This window comes from Zingiber officinale, chromosome 3A (assembly GCF_018446385.1).
Source record: "Zingiber officinale cultivar Zhangliang chromosome 3A, Zo_v1.1, whole genome shotgun sequence".
NCBI classification, from domain to species: domain Eukaryota; kingdom Viridiplantae; phylum Streptophyta; class Magnoliopsida; order Zingiberales; family Zingiberaceae; genus Zingiber; species Zingiber officinale.
This window is the reverse complement of record NC_055990.1, coordinates 117,341,415-117,356,261: the sequence shown is the minus strand read 5'-3', so window position 1 is coordinate 117,356,261 and position 14,847 is coordinate 117,341,415. Positions and strand designations below refer to the sequence as shown.

Below are 14,847 nucleotides of genomic sequence, written 5' to 3'. Positions count from 1 at the left end.
ACACCGACCAAAATAAGCAAGTAACATGACATTTATTAATGTGGACATGCATGCATGCCAAGATAATGTCATTAAATATTCGATGATAAATTAAAATTGATGGCTCAAATGTGAAAATTAATGACTCTAATTTTATTGGGGAACTAGACATAGGACTTAATGGTTTATGTCTTAAGTTGAGCCTCTAATAGGTATGTAGTTGAGTTAGTGGATAAAAATAATATGATCATGATTGTATTTTGGAGGTAGTAGTTAATATTAAGGAGTTAGTGAGTTAGTAAGTTACGTATTAGTCTATAAATAGGCGACTTGTTTATCAGTGAAATGTGTTGAGAAAATTATTTTATCCTCTCTCCTTATCTAATAGTGTCATTCCGTCATTAATATATAAGTTGAATATGGAGAAATAATTTGACTTGCATATACACATTGGTTATAGCTGAAGGAAACTAATTAAATGTTTGCCTTGCTCATGCTTCTCTTATTCTCTATCTCATAGTAGTATGACTCCTCTTTTTGGTCAGCAAGCCATACTAACTCTAAATCTAGCTTTATTATGTACAAGGAAGAAAAAGAAAGGGATAGGTTAGTTATGACTATTCTTTGTAAAGTCGGCGAAGAGCTAATTAAAACTAGAAGAACGACTCCATCGACCTCGGAGATATTCCTGCCAGGAACCAAGCTGACGTTGTTCACAGCCTATCACTGATGCATTGTGGTCCATGTTGATCAATGCAAGTGATCCAATACTACAAGGTGGATAAATTTCTTCATCAAGCCAATCTACCATATCTGACATTGAATCTTTCTGGCTGCATATCCATTTCTCAATGTCATCTTCTCCTTGTAAAAGGCTGCATATCTGTCGAGGTAGAGAAATCAAAATGTTGTCATAAATATTTCAATCGTCAGCATTTAGGGATCAAGTTTCTTATTCACTTGCCTTGTCGATTGCAGGTCGTAATAGAGGTATCCTTGTTATGCAAAGAGATGCAGCTAAGATCATTCTTCTCATCTGGTCTTTATCATAGTTGGTGTCAAGTTTGGGATCCAGTAGATCCATCAAATTTCCATTCTCAATAACTTGTGTCGCCTAGAATCATTTTAAACAGCTGGTTAGATATATAACTGAGGTGCACATAAATGGAGCATCTCTCCTTGAAATGTTTCAACTGATATAGCCATTTAGACCTTACCATATCAATTGACATAAAATAACAACGTTTACTTAGTTAATAGGAATGACAGATAAATAATGGCTTGAAGTTAGAGACTTTACTAACCCACATCACCAAACTTTCTTGACCTTTAGGATTGTTGTCATTGATGGCCATTCTTCCTGTTATTAATTCCAGTAGAACAACGCCAAAAGCATAGACATCAATCTTATGGCTTGCTTTTCCATACATGAAGTACTCAGGTGCAAGGTATCTGAGTAAAATGTCCATATGATCAGTGTATCAATCTGGTTGATCATATATTAGGTTGAAAGCAAACTTACCCGAAAGTTCCAACGATGTCATTTTGTGCAAGGTACTTTGATGTTTTATGAGCCCAAATAGCTAAGCCAAAATCAGATAACTGTTGTGACAGATATTATTAGATCTAGTATTTGAATCAAGAGTTATGATTATGGAAACTACCTGAGGTTCAAATTTGTCATCAAGAAGAATGTTTGAAGATTTCACATCTCTGTGGATTACTGTTTGAGGACCATGATGAAGATAGTTGAGAGCCTCCGCAATCCCCATTGCCACTTTGGTTCTTGTGTCCCAAGGTAGTGGCTGTTCGACATTTTTTCCTGTATTTCATTCGATACACATCAGAAGAGGAAGTTATCCCATGAGACAATGATCTTGCAAATTGAAAGCAAAATATGATGAAAAAAATTCTTAACGAATATGAAACAACAATGAAATGTATGGTTGCTCTTCATAAGTTGATATCAAGGCTAATTTATTGTATTTGCAATATGAGTGAACATCAAAAAACATGATTTTGGAAGAATGACTTACCACATAAAATTTCCTCTAAACTTCCATTAACAAAATACTTGAATATGGAAATAAGATTGTTCTTCTGTACGCAAATGCCTAATAATGAGACTACATGTTGGTGATCTAGCTTAGTAACTATATCAACCTCCTGAAGGAAATCCCTTGATGATTCTGTAGACAGTTGTAATAACTTTATAGCAACCTCTTTCCCACTCCCAAGCTTGCCTCTGTATACTAGGCCAGTTCCTCCTTTGCCTATCAAATTTTCTGTTGAGAATTGAAATCTTCTTCAGAATCAACATTAATCTCATGCTAGCTTGAAGAGAACAATTTGAATAGGGGATGTACACGGTTTAGAAAATGAACCTGAAGAGAACTGATTAGTTGAACTCAGGAGTTCCTCGTAATGAAACCATTTGCAACTTGAGTTATTCTTGTCGAGGATTGTCATCAATTCCTTGGTAAGCTGAAACAGTGGTTGGACTGATGAGAAATTCCTATCAGGTAAAGCCATGGCCCATTGGACGACTGACAATCTTCGATCACCATCGGCCTTCTTCTCAGCAATGTTTTCTTGCACTGCTTTTCGCAGTAGAGGCCAACCTATCACAGGCTGTGGCAACTGTCTGACGAACACAGTGATGGAAGTTTGAGTATCTGCTCTTATTTCCTCACGGACATGATTTTTGGCATTTGAGATTGCCTCATCATCTTCATCATTTTTGAAATCATAATTCAATGGTTTCCGAGATTCTTCAACAGCCTCTTTTTCAGCATTCGGTGTGGGTTTGGCTATGCTCTGCTGCATACTAAGACCTTTATATAGAATATTTCGAAGACGTCGGGGTTTTGGTCCTCCTAACATACAAAAATAACGTGATGGTGCAGTTCAATTCCTTGTTAAAATTTAGGCAAAAAGTATTAGAAGAACTAACTTGCAGATGCTTTTTCGAGAGTGGCTTTCTTTTCAAAGATGACTTGTCCATCTTGAACTGTTATTACGGAAATGGCAGGAGGTAGCTTCTTGGCACAGTACTTAGCAACTAAGGCAGAGCCCCTGAAACAAGTTGTTCAGGCAGATTATTCAATACAATCGACTAATGAGAGCAGTTCTCTACCAAAGTCACAGAATTAGGAATTGGAGAAGCTAGCCGTTACCCCATTGAGATATGCGTGTTTGCTCCGACGACTATGTCCGTGGCAGCACAAAGTTTGGCCTCATTCACTAGGACTTTCCGAATCGACTTACCCCGAACAACCCGACCAACAAGGGAAACCTAAGGACAATAATAACTACAATGAAGATTGACATTACTTTCATCTCTGTAGAACTTAAATAAAGATTGCTCACTTTCTTAAGATTGCAGGCGCCTTCATATGCTACCAGAAAGTCTCGTAGCATGGCTACTAGGGACAGAGTGGTGATGGTGTTTTTCAGATCTGAAAGTAAACCTCTTAATCAGCAATTATAAAATTCACTGTAAAACATAAAAAAGAGAGACCATGAAACAAATAATCACTGAAAAACTGACCGGAATCTCTGCAGACATTCACTGCGACAATGCTGTCGCCTTGTTTGGTAACTCTGTTGATTGCCCACTCAAGTAATTCCTTGCCATTGGCATCCATCTGCAGACCCACCATCACACACCTTGCCTCTCCTCTCGCCAACATAGCCATGGAGATACTATATTGTCCCCTTGAAGAATGAATCAAATTGAAGAGAAGTCGCCACTCAAAATCATTATCAATGCGTTCCTCTACGCTGCAAGAGTCGATCTAACCGAGCACACACGGATGGGCATGGAACCAGTGATTGAAGAAAAGGAGGAGATAGGGAAAGGATCGCTTCTTTTGTCGCATTCCGAGGAAGGCGTTGAATGGATCTTCTCTGCCGTCACTGAGGTGCAGGTGCAGCTCCCCAACCACTCCAATTCCTCTGAATAAAGAAAGCAGGAGCAGCCACAGAGCCGGTGGCTTGATGACGACGATGGAAGTTGGATTTCAATTTTCGTAAATAGAAGAAGAAGAAGAAGAAGAAGGCGACATTAGAGAACAACCGAAAGAAAGTTGATTAGCGATAAGTTTAGGATGGGACTCGTCGAGGAGGATCACCAACCTCTAACGAAGGCTGAAAAGAGAGGACGACGCCATCTCGTTGAGAATCGCGCGCCGTTTCTTTCGCGGAAACCCGGTATAACCGGTCACCCATCACGACCGACATAACAGCCAAGTATGCGGACCCAAGCAGCAGCCGGTGGCGAACCAACGGTTGGATTCACTTGCCGTTGGATTTTGGCTCATCAGCTATTTTTAGGTTGGAAATATAACCAACGAAGTAACTTGACGTGCATCCGAATTAAATATTTTAATTTGAGCATATCTGTTTTATATTTTAAAATTATGAACATTTGTGTTGGAAAATTCTTAATTCAAACTGTGAATGATAGTATAATTAACTAAATCCATGAAAATATCTTGTCATATTTTTTTCAAGGAAAAAAGCAATTTGGATACATTTGACATTATAACATGGTATTTGTCGGTGTGTGCCTAGGTTTTGCTTTAATAGATGCATTTTTTATTGATATAAATGTCTTTTCCAGCAAATTGATTAATAGATCCATTTAGATTAAGGGCCATATAAATGTTTCGCATGTGCTAAAAATAATGCAAGTTATCCATTTTTTTTCAAAAAAATAATAATAAATTAAATGGGCATCATTCTCATTCTCGTGATTTTATTCAAAAAAAAAAACACCTTTTGACCTATCATTATTGGAAAACTACGGATAATTTATACAACATATAAAATCTATTTAATAACTACTACAATTTATTTAGAATAAATTTATAATTTATGATTTATACAATGTAGAGCTACCCAGTAGTTCGGTAGCTATTACAATCAATAGAAGTTATTGGATAACTACTACAATTATTTAGTGTGAGTTTAAAATATAGAATTTAGGGTTTAGAATTTAAGATTTAAGATTTAAGATTTATCAATTTAGTCACAGTTATTTAAGTTTTATTAAAATTATTTTAAAATGATTGTAGAAGTTATTATATACCTATTGCAATTCTAAATTTTAAACTTATATACCTACTACAATTCTAAATTTTAAACTCATTTAAATATGTTGTAGTAATTATTGGATAATTTTTATATGTTATATAATATTATTCGATAGGTTTTACATGGTGTAAATCATAAATTTAAAATTTAAAATTTACTTTAAATACATTGTAGTAATAATTAGTGGATGACATGGGCACCCATATGATAATTTTCTTAATTTGGAATGCCTTTTGATTTTTGTCCAAATAATTTTAATGGATTGAGTTCAACTTATTAGCTCCTTAGCACTGACTTTGTTGAATTATTATGGCGTCAATGCATATTGAAAAGTTAATGTCGCTTCCATGCATGTTAGGTCGCTTTTTCTCTTTATCTCGATTGTCCATTTGTGATGTCAGAGATCTCTGAAAACTTATTTGATGGAATCACAAATCTGTTTGTGACAATGAACTAAATTTTAGTATTCATCATTAAATATTAAATGGTAATTCATTCTACCTTTTCAAGAGGAGAAATTGGATTAATCAAAGCATAGTGGTCATGATGTGTTATATACATGCATCACCAAATATTTATTCTACTCCTTTGGACTGTTAGTCCTCCGGGAGTGGTCGAACTGTAGTACCACCTATTGGATTCTTGGTAAGATTAGAAGGGTGAAAATATTGGTATAAATTGTACTGATAATTTGATTGACGTATGATAAATACATTAAAATTAAATGTGTTATTTGTCTAATTAACTTTTTACAAAGTGTGTAAGATATAATAGGTCTAGAAGACCAAAACATCAAGTGGAAGTCCAGCTAGGTTGATGGTCGACACGAAGTCTAGATTCATTAAGATTTGGCAGGAGGAAATCCAACTAGGTTGATATTTAGCACGAAGTCCAGGTAAGTTGAGACATGATAGGAGGAAGTCCAAATTGGTTGAAATCTGACAGGAAGTCCTCGTGAGTCAAGGGACCTAACGTCTACAGTTTGTAAGTGGAGGTAAGCAATTGGAGGAGAGATCTGGTGAGGGTTCATTCACAGTTGAGGGAACTGTAAGTGTCGGTTCAACTTAGGTCCATTTGGGAAACCTAAGCTGAGAGACTAGATTCTGATTTCGAGAAGAAATGATCTAATTATTACTATTATCCTGTTGTATCGTGCTAACTTTGTTTTGTATGATAAATTTATTTTTTGTTGTCTAAACTAACCCTTTTTTGTAGAGAAGAAAGTACTGAAAAAGGATGTCTAGGCGCCCGAAAGAGATCCGAGTGCCCTGACTCCGGGCGCCCAGAGCTGGTCTGGGCGCCCAAACCAGCTTTGCCCGAGCGGTTGCCAGGCACCAAAGCTGTCCGGGCGCCCAGAGCTAGTCCTGGCGCTCGGACAAAAAAAAATATCCAAAAGTTAAGTTGGAGCTCGACGCCTGGCCGAATCCATGTCAATGGTCCAGGCGCTCGGAGGGAGTCCAGGCACCCAGAGATGGATAAACTTGACAGATCAAGTTTTGACGAAAGATCACCACGTTAGCAACAGTCCAGGCACCCGGAGGGGTTCTAGGCACTTGGAATGAGACTATATAAGGGCATTCGACTAGTAGCTTTAACACATTGATTGCTACAACTTTCGTACTCACATGCTACTCCGAAAAGATCTCCGGGATACCTTAAAGCTGCACCGACAACCGACGCGCAAGTTTTCAAAGATGTATTATCGGTATAATTTAATTCTTGCAATTGTACTTAAATTCTGTAATTGCTGCATAATTTAGTGATTATCCAATGAAAGTACTCAACGAGTGCGGGTCTTAGAGTAAGAGTCATTAAAGACTTCAAACCAAGTAAAAGCACCTGTGTTAGCATTTGATTTTCGTTTCTATTTTTTTTTGCTGCATACTCTTGATTTTTGAAAAAGTAAAAAATACTATTCACCCCCCCTCTCTAGCGTATTTATGGTCCTACAAGTGGTATCAAAGCAATGCCGCTTTGAATTAGTGAAACCACCAATCAAGCAAGGGGTTCCTTATTGAAATCCTTTTTGAAAGAAAAAATTATATATAATTTTTTATTAGAAATTATTCTTACGCCTTTTATTTTTTTCCTCCAATTTTTTTTATTTGAAATTTTTTTGTTTTTACCAGTTTTTCACTTCTTTACTGTAGTTAGTTTAAATTTGTGCCAGTCACCTCTTTGAATTAGTTGTCTATTCCTTTTTAATCTTCCAACTCTACTAATCCAAGACTAAGTCTTGAGATTCTCTTTTCGTTCGTGATTTTGCAAGATCCGAAAATATCGCAAATTGAAGGTTATAGCATTACTTCTCCTCCTCTTTTCAACAGGAGTGACTTCCCTTATTGGAAGAAGATGACGGAGGTCTACTTGAAGACAGACATGGAGCAGTGGTTTAGCATCCGCAAAGGATACACGATCCCAAAAGAAAATGCTGACAAGCCACTCAAACCCGAGGACTGGAATCCGGAAATGAAGAAGGCCCAGACGGACAACAAGGCCCTAAACACCCTCCAATGCGGGCTAACGAAAGAAGAACTAAATTGGGTCGGATCCTTCGACAATGCAAAGTAATTGTGGGGCAAACTAGTCAAGCTACACGAAGGAACTCCCGATTCGAAGGTAACAAAACGTGACCTACTTCTTAATTCATTATTGAACAATAAAATATAGGATGGTGAGACCGCGAATAAGCTCCATGCTCAAATCAAGGACATCCTCAACGACCTTCACCTAATCGGACACCAACTCAAAAACTAGGACGTAATAAGATATGCTCTTAACTCGTTCCCTCGAAGTGTACTGTGGGGATCGATTACAGATGCCTATAAGGTTTCGAGGAACCTCTCCATGTTAAAATTAGATGAACTATTGTGTGAACTTGAACTGCACAAACAAACTAATGCTTCTAAGGTCGAGAAAGGTGTAGCGTTTTTTGCAGGTTCGTCAAAGGAGTTGAAAGCACGAACCCGAACCAAACCCGAGCCTAAATCAGAATCTGACTTAGAAGCGACGAAGAAGAACAACTAGTGAACATGGTCAGAAAGATGTTCACTAAAAGGAAGAACAACTTCACAAAGAAAGACTTACAAGAAGTAATCAAATCTACAGCCAACGATGCAAAGGTGAAGATGATGTGCTTCAAATGTAACAAAAAGGGGCATTTCAAGCATGAGTGTCCAAAAATGAAAGAGGACAAACCCAAAACAACTAGAAGAAAGAAGACACTCAAAGCAACTTGGGACGAGTCATCATCAGAAGAATCGGATGTCGAAGATCAGGAGCATCACAACTACCTCACGCTGATAGCATCCGGACCGAAATCAGAAATTGAGACGACACAAGATGATGAGTCTGAAGATTCGAACAAGGTATCGTCTATCTTAACTACTAAATTCTTTAAAATAATTACATGTCTTAATAAATAATTAATTAAATATGAAAAATAAAATGACACACTCCTAAGGAAAATCAACACCTTAAGGAATAATTTAATTCCCAAACAAAAACTTCTAACCCAACTCAAATTGAAAGATTTGAGGAAGAAAATGCTAAATTAAAAACTAAAATAACCAATCTAAGAGAACATGTTAGAAAAATTTACAACTAGATCCAAGTACTTAGACATGATACTTGGATCTCAACGAGTTGTATATAATAAATCTTGGCTCGGATACAAGTCCAACTCAACAAATAAAACTTTCATCTCTTTAATAAGTCAAAATTCAAAACAAACTAAAACTTGAGTTCCGAAAGCATGCCTAACCACGCAAATATGACTCAATCAATTTTATGTATCAAAAAATGAAATTCATTATCTAAAACCAAATTCAACTAAACCTATTAATTTAAATCCAAACCTAAATTGTAAAATAAAATCAAAAAAATCAAACTCAAATAAAAAAACTAAATTTAAATCAAAATACTATAAAGTTAATCTAAATTCAAGTTACAGTCAAGTTCACTATAACTATAAAACAAATCAACACAACCCCTAAAACCTAAATCTAAATTTAATAATTCAGGAGGAGACTCCAAATTAGTTAACACCTCCAACACAATAGTCTACCCGACTGGGTAATTAGGACTAGCCTAAAAAGGAACAAAAGTTTAACCTGACAAATAACACAAGAGAAGTTTTAGATAATAGTAGGTTAGGAAAACTATGTCTATGCATGTCTAGGAAGATATGACTTTGACCTAGTGCATTTGGTTTAGTGGAGCTAACTGAAACTACCCCTTACTAATTCTAGCTGGTTAGACCAAAGTTAGCTAGACCAAAGTTTTGTATTAAGTTTAGAGGATAGGACTATTTAGAAAATTTTGAAGGTATGGTTACTCTAATGAAATCTATGTGACTCACCATAGCTTAGAAGTTTATTCAAAAATAGATGTTTATTGAACCTAAAGCTAAACTTAAATATAACACAAGCTAAACCAAATTCTAAAATTTAATTTAACTCATTTCACAAAATCATAGGATTTCCTTATTGAAAATATAGATCGAGTGAGATGAATAAGGATTAAATAAAATAAAATTAAATTAAATTAATTATTTAATTAAATTAATTAATTAATTAAATTAAATTAAATAAATAATTAATTAAATTAATTAAATTAATTAATTAAATTAATTAATTAATTAAATTAAAATAATTAAATTAAATTAAAATAAATTCAATTAAATTAAAACTTAGATCTTAATTAAACAAATCAGTTGAAATTTAATTAACTTAAATTTAAAACTTAATAATTGATTAAAACTTAATTAATAATTGATTAATTCAAAATGACTTGTAACTAAAGTAATCTAACTTAATTAAAATTCAAAGATAATACTAATGAATACAACAGAATTATTATAAAGTAGTAATTAATTCCTTTAAAATGTATCATTTGCAAACTCAATAAAATAATTATAAGTAAGTTTTTTTTAACTAAAACCTTAGGTTAAGGGGGGGATACTTATTCAAGTGATTTGTAAATTCTAGGAAAATTATTTACTTATATTTTCTAAAACTTTCCTTTTTCTCTAGTGTTATAAAATTATTTTGGCCTTAGTCTAGATTTAATCATAGAAAACAATAAAGATCTCCTTCGGTGAAGGCGGTGTTAGAATGTATACTAAAAATCTATCTTTTTGTATAAACATTTATTTTGAAATAAGAATCACATTGATCAAATGTCTACATTTATGCTAAGTGTAGTTGTCCGTTTAATTTATATTGTAGATAACATAGTGTGAGGAGACACACAGAAGTTCATGTTATCAGTTCCTTATAAATTATAAACAGTTGCTCACAACCAAGATGGAATGAGACAAACCATTGGAGTAGTTGTAGTGTAATTAGGTATTAGTTTATCTTGACTAATAAATTACACCAGTACACTATGAGGGTATTAAGCAGGACCATTTGAGGTAGTTTCTTTTTATACTGACTGATCCTGTCCGAAAGCTGAATCAACGGACGCTGGGCACGTGGCGCTCTCCAAGCAGCTGACGTAGATCTGCTCACTATCCGTCCGGACCTCCGGTGAACCTGCACAGAAGTCGAGCCGGGAAGGGGTTCCCGGCGACGACCCTCCGACGCTCAAGTCAGGCAAAGTTCAACAAAAAAGTGGCTCCAAGAATTGTAGAATGCGTACCTCCGGCGAAGGATGAGGGCCTTTATATAGGGCAGTGGAGAAGCGAGTGCACACATACAGAGGTGTACACGTGTCCTCAGCCCATACCCCAGTAAGGGCCTGTCAGTGAGCTTACCTGACCCCATACTGCTACAGTCCAAGCATGTCTTCGATGGGACAGCGGAACCCCCTGTCATAAGATTTGGAGTATGGCCTAAACGTAGAACATGCCCGCTGTCAGAAAAAGATATCCCTTGTCTTTTTCCCCTGGCTTCCGGCCGGACGTCCGGCCGGCCCGCCTCCGGGCGTCCGGTCGGCTAGCCTCTGCCTTACGTCCGGCCGGGCACATATAGTGGTCTACTTGGAAGATTCTCGGTGATGTGCTTTGTGGAGACTGTTAGCAGTATGCTACCTCATGTTTCGGCCGAGCGTGCCCTCCGCTCGGCCCTACGATCCTGTACCATGAGCGCTGGGGCCCAGCTTCCTGCTGGGGCGCCTTTTGCCATCAGTTAGACACCGATTAGCCGGCCGGGCGTTCGACCCACCCATCTCCGGTCGGCCACCTGGCCCTTTGACTTCCACGTGGCGTTGACTCCCCAGAACGGGGGTCCCCTGTTCTTACCGCCGGATCACCCCCAGAACGGGGGTCCCCTGTTCTTACCGCCGGATCACTTGCCTCCCCTTCAAGTCTAGTCGAAGGAGGCGATTTGTCCGACTGACTGGACTGTGAGTCTAGCCGGGCGGCGCCTTCGTGCCATTATCCTCCGCTCGGCCTACCACAGGGATGACCTTAAGGTTAGTCAACAACCACATTCCTTGGACCTCCTCGTAATCTGCGCCAATCTTCGACATTAAGGTTGAGCATGCACTCATTAAATGCTTCGAATGGCTGAATGCCATGTGGCGCACTGTCGTCATCGTACGGCGGCGGCGGCGTGGTGCTTTGATGGGATCGAAGCGGTTCGAAATGGACGGTAAGATGCACGCTTAGATTCCCGTGACCTGGATCCAACGGTGGAGGCCGCCCGGCCTCCGCCCTATAAAATCTTCGTTTTCTCCTCCGTCACCTTACTCCTTCTTTCGCGTGCTCCCGGTTATCCCTTGCGTTCTAAAGCTCCGGCGATCGTATTCTTCTGCTTCCGTCGATCCCAGGTGTTCTTCCTTCGATCCTCCTTTTTCTCGTAGGATTCTCCTCTTTTCTTTCTCGTTTCCGGTGTTCTCTTTGCATTTCTTTCCCTAGTTTTCGCTTCCAGGGTACTCTTTTCGCTTGTTGTTGTCTTTCTTCTGCCTTTTTGCCTTTTTGATTTCTCCCGCTCGGACCATGGCTAGTTCTTCTCATCTTGAAGACCAGTCTCTCGGCCCATGGTACACTACCATGCAGTCACGATTCGACCAGCGTGACTTTGATGTTCTGACAGATAATTTTGAAATCCCCGCTGACTTTGAACTTCTTTTAGCCGGTCCCTCCGCTCAGCCACATAGACCGCTGCGCGGAGCTTTCTGTGTCTTCCGCGACCAGTTTACTGCCGGTCTGCGTTTCCCTGTACATCCTTTCATTATATATGTTTGTAACTTTTTCGGCGTTCCGCTCGGCAGTCTAGTACCCAACACTTTTCGCCTTCTCTGTGGGGTTGTTGTTTTGTTCAAAATCCACAACATCCCCCTCCGACCGGACGTCTTTTTTTATTTCTATTACCCCAAGCAGTCCGAGCCGGGCACCTTCATGTTCCAAGCTCGGCCCGACCTAGTCTTCTTTAACAAACTGCCTTCTTCCAATAAACATTGGAAGGAGTATTTTTTCTATATTCGTATGCCCGATCAAGACAATTTCCGGACCAAGTGGCAGGTCGACCTACCCCCCACTCCCGAGCTGAAAAAGTTCAAGACCCGACCGGACTACCTCCATGCTGCAAATATGCTAGCCGGTCTGCGACTTGACATCAATAAGCTTCTTCACAAAGGAGTGATGTACACCTTCGGTCTGAGTCCCATACGGACTCCTCTTCCGAGTAGCTTCGGTAAGAATTTAACTTGGGCATATGCTTTGATTGCTAACTGATTTCTCTTCTTTCCTTTGCAGCCGACATCGTCATGGAGTCGATAATGGCCGGCATTCTGAAGAGAAAGGCGGCGGCGATCGAAGCCGCGGCAGCCAAAGAAATGGAAGGGCTTGGTATCCAGCCGGTCGACTCGCATGAAGAAGAGAGCGGGACACATGTCGGGGAGTCAGCCGCTCAGGCTTCTCTCCCCGAGCCAGCGGTTGGAGCAACCATTAGCCAAGAGCCTTCCGCTCGGGGTGACGACTTAGCTCCGGAAGAAGAGCAGCCTCTCCCCAAAAGACGCCGAGTGGAGACTCCCGTATGTTCGGCCACGTCTGTTGTTCAACCTTCCGCCCGAGCCACTGCAAGTGCTCGCGGAAAAGCTCCGGAGGTCGAAGCCATTTCGTCCGATCGGACTCCTTCAGAATGGGACGACCCGGTGGCCCCTATTGAGGCTGTTCAAGTCAGCACCCTTCCGCCCTCTCAACCAGTCAGGCGTTCAACCATCCACTCTCAGTTTTCGGCGTCGGCCTCTGATCCTCTACCGGATGCCGGTCGGACGACCCCAGGTCATGGCCGCACAATACGAGTCACTCTTCATCTTGCAACTAAAGAGATGCTGCCAGAGGCCGACCAACCGACAGCGCCCGAGCATACCATCACTCTGAAGGGCCCACTAGCTAAGATGTGGGTCGACGCTCGGGCACGCGTCGCGCTCATCCCCCTTCGAAATTTGGCCAATAGTCATATGCAGCAGGCCACGGGGGTAAGTTTATTTTCTCCGAGTTTTGTATGCATTCCTTCCGATCTGCCAATAACAACTTCTTTCTTTTGTCAGAGATGGGTGGAGGAGATTGCTGTCTCCAACCGCCTAGCCTTAGTAGATGAAGAACTAAGGCAATTGAAGGCGGCAGTCGGTCCGTCCGGCCCTCAAGGCCCTTCATATTTTGAGCTGCAAAAGGAGCTGAAGAAAGCTCAAGATCTGTTGGCGGCCGAGCAGAAGAAGACGGTCGATCAGGCCCACGCCCTGGCCGAGTCCGAGCGACAAGTCAAGTCACTCGACACAAAAATAACCCTGGCCACCACTCGAAAAAACACGGCCATCTTCGATCTGGAGAAAAAGAACGTGGAGGCTCGGGGCCTGGAGCTGAAGGTAAAGGAGCTGATGGAGCAGCTTGATAGAGAGAAGGCGGGCCGCTCGGCCGACGCGGACAAGCTTCAAAATCTGAATGAGGCCCTTACTGCCTCCCAGGCGGCCCTCAAAGAATATCAAGAGGCCAAGCCGAGTCGGGTCGCTGCCCTAAGACAGAGCTGCATCCGCTCGCCTGAATTCTCGGAGAAAATCTGCGAGCGGATGTACACAGCCTTCGACTTGGCTATAACCGCCACCACCACGTATCTGAAGTCTAAAGGTCTTCTTCCAGAGTCCACTACTATTCCGGCCAGCGATCAAGTGGCGCTCCTAGACAACATCCCCAAGGACCTTTATGATTACATTGAGTAGACGTCTGTATATGTAGTTAGGCCGCTAGGCCAAAAAATGATCCTTTTTTGTACTTAGGCCGCTCGGCTTAAAGTTTTAATTTTAATGCAATGTTTTCCTTTCGCGTACTTTATCCTTTTGCACTTTGTCCTTTTGCTAGTTAATATGTGTGTTGTCCGCTCGTCTATTATCACACCTCTGCTCGGCTAAATATGTAATATTTTGAATGCGTAACATTCCGCTTTGATAGCAGAGATCGCTCGCTAGAAGCCGATAAGTACCTTTGGGCTCTGAGCCGAGCGGAACGTAGAGTCGGTCGAACGATATTGACGGCGAGTTTCTCGGACACTTGCAGTCCTTTTTTATTGCCTTCTTCCGCTCGGAATATTTATAGACGCCGACTCGTCTCTCGATATTTAACGTCGGAGCTCGACGGTCTTCCGCTCGGAGGGTTTATAGACGCTGGCTCGTCTCTCGATATTTAACGTCGGAGCTCGACGGTCTTCCGCTCGGAGGGTTTATAGACGTCGGCTCGTCTCTCGATATTTAACGTCGGAGCTCGACGGTCTTCCGCTCGGAGGGTTTATAGACGTCGGCTCGTCTCTCGATATTTAACGTCGGAGCTCG

The 14,847-nt window shown here is 40.3% G+C and overlaps 1 protein-coding gene across 2 annotated transcripts; it reads right to left on the bottom strand.

Moving 5' to 3' along the window:
• Positions 1-593: 593 nt before the first annotated feature.
• On the bottom strand, positions 594-4,143 carry LOC122052338 (receptor-like cytosolic serine/threonine-protein kinase RBK1). 2 transcript variants are annotated; one of them, XM_042613816.1, is made up of 11 exons: positions 3,530-4,143; positions 3,349-3,437; positions 3,156-3,290; positions 2,933-3,054; positions 2,364-2,855; positions 2,016-2,264; positions 1,644-1,801; positions 1,502-1,581; positions 1,284-1,431; positions 944-1,093; positions 594-862 (listed from the first exon to the last, which is right to left on the bottom strand). In XM_042613816.1, the coding sequence occupies exons 3-11, from the start codon at positions 3,158-3,160 to the stop codon at positions 623-625; spliced, it is 1,644 nt and encodes a 547-aa protein (XP_042469750.1). In that variant the 5' UTR covers positions 3,161-3,290; positions 3,349-3,437; positions 3,530-4,143; the 3' UTR covers positions 594-622. The 2 variants fall into 2 exon arrangements, with proteins under 2 accessions (XP_042469750.1, XP_042469749.1); XM_042613815.1 differs by having other exon boundaries at positions 3,156-3,274.
• Between the last annotated feature and the right edge of the window lie 10,704 nt (positions 4,144-14,847).

Coding starts and splice junctions, on each gene's coding strand:
- LOC122052338 (XM_042613815.1), bottom strand. CDS start 3,677: ATGGCTATGTTGGCGAGAGGAGAGGCAAGGTGTGTGATGGTGGGTCTG. Junction 3,438..3,529: donor GAATGTCTGCAGAGATTCCG/GTCAGTTTTTCA, acceptor GTTTACTTTCAG/ATCTGAAAAACACCATCACC. Junction 1,432..1,501: donor GACATCGTTGGAACTTTCGG/GTAAGTTTGCTT, acceptor CATTTTACTCAG/ATACCTTGCACCTGAGTACT.